Source organism: Eutrema salsugineum, unplaced genomic scaffold (genome assembly GCF_000478725.1).
Source record: "Eutrema salsugineum unplaced genomic scaffold, Eutsalg1_0 scaffold_6, whole genome shotgun sequence".
In the NCBI taxonomy this organism is placed as follows: Eukaryota; Viridiplantae; Streptophyta; class Magnoliopsida; order Brassicales; family Brassicaceae; genus Eutrema; species Eutrema salsugineum.
In genome coordinates this window covers 14,140,809-14,145,584 of record NW_006256547.1, presented here as the reverse complement: position 1 = coordinate 14,145,584, position 4,776 = coordinate 14,140,809, and the positions used below count along the sequence as shown (strand labels likewise).

Below are 4,776 nucleotides of genomic sequence, written 5' to 3'. Positions count from 1 at the left end.
GTTAGGTAAACATGTTTTAAATGTTCTTCACCTACCTTCTTTGTCGACGTAAAATCATCGTAACTGTATATTGGATATGGATCGTCGTATATTCGTCGTAATGTTACATCCAATTTACGACGATTTTGCAATTAATATTAAATCTCTCTTTATCGATGTATAATCGTCGTAAAGAGTCGTAAATTATACATCGAAGTTACGACGATATTTTCTTACGATGGTTTTACGACGTTTTTTTTTCCACGTAAAATCGTCGTAAAATCATTGTATGTTTGCGACGATTTTTAAACCATCGTAACGGACCGTTGGAAAACGATTGTTTTCTTGTAGTGTCAAGCCTTTATCAACAGGGCTCAGGTATGCATTTCTTGGCTCTAACTCATCTTGCTCTGTGATCATAAATGAAAGTTTACTAGCTCATGAAGAGAATGCCTTGTTGAATGAACTAAGGAAGTTTAGGAGAGCTATAGGCTATTCTTTAGCAGTTATTAGAGGAATTTCTCCTAGTGTATGCACCCACAGAATACACCTAGAAGACCAATCTATGTCCTGTATTGACCACCAAAGGAGACTTAACCCCAACCTGAAAGAGGTGGTTAAGAATGAGATACTTAAACTACTTGAGGTAGGGATTATTTATCCAATCTCTGACTCAATATGGGTGTCTCCTGTCCATGTGGTGCCCAAGAAGGGTGGTATTACAGTGGTAAAAACGATAGGGATGAGCTCATAGCTACTAGAACCATTACAGGTCATCCCATGTGCATAGACTATAGGAAACTAAATGCAGCATCAAGAAAGGATCACTTTCCTTTACCTTCCATTGATCAGATGTTAGAAAGGTTAGCTAATCATCCCTAATATTGTGTTCTTGATGGATACTTTGGGTTCTTTTGATCCCCATAGACCCAAGAGATCAAGAAAAAACAACATTTACATGTCCTTATGGCACATATGCCTATAGGAGAATGCCCTTTGGCTTGTGCAATGCACCAACTACCTTTCAAAGGTGCATGATGAACATTTTGTCTGATCTAATAGAAGATATGGTTGAGGTGTTCATGGATGATTTCTCAGTCTATGGACCCTCATTCTCTTCATGTTTGTCTAATCTTTCTCAGGTCTTCAGGAGATGTGAGGAAACAAGCCTTGTTCTGAATTTGGAAAAATGCCACTTCATGGTACAAGAAGGGATAGTGCTTGGACACAAGGTATCAGAGGCAGGCATTGAGGTGGATAAGGCAAAGGTAGAAGTGATGGTCAATCCAGAGTCTCCAAGCTCAGTTAAAGGGATGAGAAGCTTCTTGGGTCATGCAGGATTCTATAGGAGATTCATCAAGGATTTTTCTAAGATTGCAAGGCCATTGACAAGATTGCTGTGTAAGGATGTGGAGTTTCAGTTTGATGGTGAGTGTGAGGAGGCTATTCAAAGGATCAAGCAAGCTCTCATCAGTGTTCCCATTGTACAAGCACCTGATTGGAGTTTGCCTTTTGAGGTGATGACTGATGCCTCTGATTATGCTGTTGGTGCTGTGTAAGGATGATAATGGATTTTGAGATCCCTTTAGATGATTCATTGCCTGAAGAGAAGATCATGGCAATAAGAGCTTACATGGAGCTTGAGGAGGCTAAATCCATCAAGGAGATAAGCTTGCCTTGGTTTGTTGATATAGTGATCTACTTGTCTTGTGGTGTAGAGCCACCTGAGCTGAATGGATTTCAAAGAAAGAAGTTCTTCAAAGATGTGAAGAGGTATTTCTTGGATGAACCCTATCTCTATGTGCTTAACAAGGATCACTTGTATAGGAGATGCTTAGCTGATGAGGAGGTTCAAGGGGTTCTACAATAATGCCATGGGTCAGCTTATGGAGGACATCTAGGTGCTTTCAATACAGTTGCTAAAGCTCTTCAGTCAGGTTTTTGGTGGCCTAAAATGTTCAAGGATGCTCAAGGTGTGGTGTCTAGCTATGATGCTTGTCAAAGACAAGGAAACATCTCCAAGAGGAATGAAATGCCACAAAATCCTATTATTGAAGTGGAGGTGTTTGATTGTTGGGGAATTGATTTCATGGAACCATTTGTCTCATCTCATGGAAATCAATATATCCTTGTTGCTGTGGACTATGTGTCCAAGTGGGTGGAAGCCATTGCAAGCCCTATCAATGACTCCAAAGTGGTTTGTAAACTGTTCAAGAGCATAATCTTCCCAAGGTTTGGTATCCCAAGAGTTATGATCAGTGATGGTGGGACTCATTTTGTGAACAAGACTTTGGAAGGTTTTGCTAAAGCATGGGGTTAAGCATAAGATAGTAAGTCCATATCATCCCCAAAACAGTGGCCAAGTGCAGACCTCCAACAAACAGATAAAAGCAATTCTTGAAAGGACTGTGAGTGCATCTAGAAAAGATTGGTCCATGAAATTAGATGATTCTCTATGGGCTTATAGAACTGCTTTCAAAACCCCTATTAGAACCTCACCTTTTAATCTTCTATATGGGAAAAGCTGCCATCTACCAGTTGAGCTAGAGTACAAAGGTTTGTGGGCTTTCAAGTTGCTTAACTTTGACATTAAAACTGCTAAAGAGAAGAGACTTCTACAACTTCATGAGTTGGAAGAGATCAGGCTCAATGCCTCTGAGAGTTCTAAGATCTACAAAGAAAGAACAAAGACTCTCCATGATCAGTAGATTCTCAAAAGGGAACTCAAGGAAAGAGATCTTGTTCTCTTGTTCAACTCTAGACTCAAGCTATTTCCAGGGAAGCTAAAGTCTAGATGGTCAGGCCCATTCAAGAACTTGAAGTAAGAGACTATGGAGCCACTGTGCTTGAAGGCAAGGATGGGAATGGATTTGTGGTAAATGGACAAAGGGTAAAGCATTATCTGGTTTCTGAAATGAAAGAGGGAGCTTCATCAGTTCCTCTTCATGATCCACAATCCTCTTGAAAGGTATGAAAAGTCCAACTTAGAGACTTAAAACAAAGTGTTCTTGGGAGACTCCCCAAGCTTATCCTTGTAAATATTTTTTCCTTTGATCTTTTTTATGTTTTTGGAATGTTTTGAGGTTTTTGTTGAGTTGTCTCAGGTTTAGGAAGTGATCTTGCTTGATAGCTCGAAGGAACAGGTGTTGGAAACAGTTTTGAAGGGGTCGGTTTTGGGTTTAAGGATAAACGGCTTGTAACCTCGGCATAGATGCCTCGGTTAGGCTATACCGAGGCCTGGCTACCGAATAAAAAGGTTTGGACCTCGAGGTACTACCTCGTGATGTCCTCGGCCGAGACCAAGGATTTAGCTCTGGAGCCCAAGTATAAGAAATGGCCTCGATACAAAGGACTCGGTACAAGGTTATGCTGCAGTGCCTGTGATATTCACCGATCAAAATGTTCAAAACCTCGAGCATTTACCTCGTCTTGACCTATACCGAGGCATTAAGATGTTCTTCCAGAGACTAAGTGTTATGGGATTGCCTCGGTATAAAGTATTTGGTACAGTTATGCCGAGGTAAATTTTCCGAGCAAAATGATCAATACCTCGACCAAATACCTCGAGGTGGTGCTTACCGAGGGGTTCTTGATCGTTTAAAATGTTTAGACCTTAGTTAATTGCCTCGAAGAGAGTTTAGTCGAGGTGTTCTTCATTTATGCCGAGGTGTCTGTGCCATGAACCCAGAAAACCAAGCACCTCGGCATAAACCCCTCGCCATAGCCATGCTAAGGTGCTGGTGAAAGTGCATGAACAAAAGAGGTCACTCGGGACACTTGGGTCAAAAGAGAAGGTTCAGTGGTCAAAGCTGGGAATCTGATGTGTTGTGTGGTTAGGGTTGTCAAGGTTTACCCTAAATGAAATCAATAGCCGCAAGTGCACAACTGATCGATTGTAGTACTTAGGGATCGAATCCACAGGGAAGGAGGATCTTTCCTGCAAAAGTTTTCGAAAGAAATATGAAGTAAGGAAGTCTAGAACCAGGCGAGTTTTGTGAGGGTTTTGGTGGTGTGTTTAAAACGTAAAACGAATCTTAAAGAGAAAATACGGTAATTAAAATAACCTAATAACTAAACTTAACAAAAACGAGTAAAAACGGAAAAACGGCTAAACCTAATTGCTTAAATGAAAATCGATTGAAAGAGTAAAGATACTAGACTAAAGCTTGAATGAAAATCGGTGTAAATCTATAGAAAAGAAGGCGCTGGGGTTCAGGGAAGTTTTCTCAGGGGTATGAACGATTCAAAACATAGCTAAAGAGTAAATTTGATAAAATCTTAGCTTAAACTTTTCGAACTGGAGTCACGGACGTATGAATACGCCACTGTTGTGATCATAGACAACTATCTCTCTCAACCCTGACAAGTAGGTTTCCAATCTGGCCCTGGAAAAGAAGATGTGCATTATTTTTAAGACTCGTCGGCATTCACAAATCGCCCATAGGTAGGTTTCCACTCCTATGTTTGTTTTGCTCACCCAAACTAGATCTGACACCGGATGAACACTTTTGTGTCACCAAGCATCTGGATCAGATTGTAGTTCATGACGCTACTCTCATGCAATAAAAACGAATTCAGAAGAAAAAGTTCTAAGATTCGGCTCAATAGCTCATGGAATCCTCATCGAACACATATATCCCCATCGAAAATCCCTTAGACCCAACAATAAAACTACTCAGACATGATAAACGAAATCAAAAACATAGTACTAAAAAGTAGTACAGAAACCGAAATTGAAAAAGAAAGAACAAGGGTTCAAGAGATAGATCTCTCTCTCCCTAAAACCTATAAACAAAG

General features: G+C 40.3%; 1 protein-coding gene across 1 annotated transcript; it reads left to right on the top strand.

Moving 5' to 3' along the window:
• The first annotated feature begins 1,546 nt into the window (after positions 1–1,546).
• On the top strand, positions 1,547–2,687 carry LOC112083515. The gene is made up of 3 exons (XM_024151544.1): positions 1,547–1,837; positions 1,943–2,176; positions 2,277–2,687. The coding sequence occupies exons 1-3, from the start codon at positions 1,547–1,549 to the stop codon at positions 2,685–2,687; spliced, it is 936 nt and encodes a 311-aa protein (XP_024007312.1).
• Positions 2,688–4,776: the final 2,089 nt, after the last annotated feature.

What these genes read in the sequence shown, in the direction of transcription:
- LOC112083515 (XM_024151544.1), top strand. Translation starts at nt 1,547, where the DNA reads ATGGATTTTGAGATCCCTTTAGATGATTCATTGCCTGAAGAGAAGATC. An exon ending in CTGATGAGGAGGTTCAAGGG is followed by an intron (nt 1,838 to 1,942) that starts GTTCTACAATAA and finishes AAAATGTTCAAG; the next exon opens with GATGCTCAAGGTGTGGTGTC. An exon ending in CTATCAATGACTCCAAAGTG is followed by an intron (nt 2,177 to 2,276) that starts GTTTGTAAACTG and finishes AGACTTTGGAAG; the next exon opens with GTTTTGCTAAAGCATGGGGT.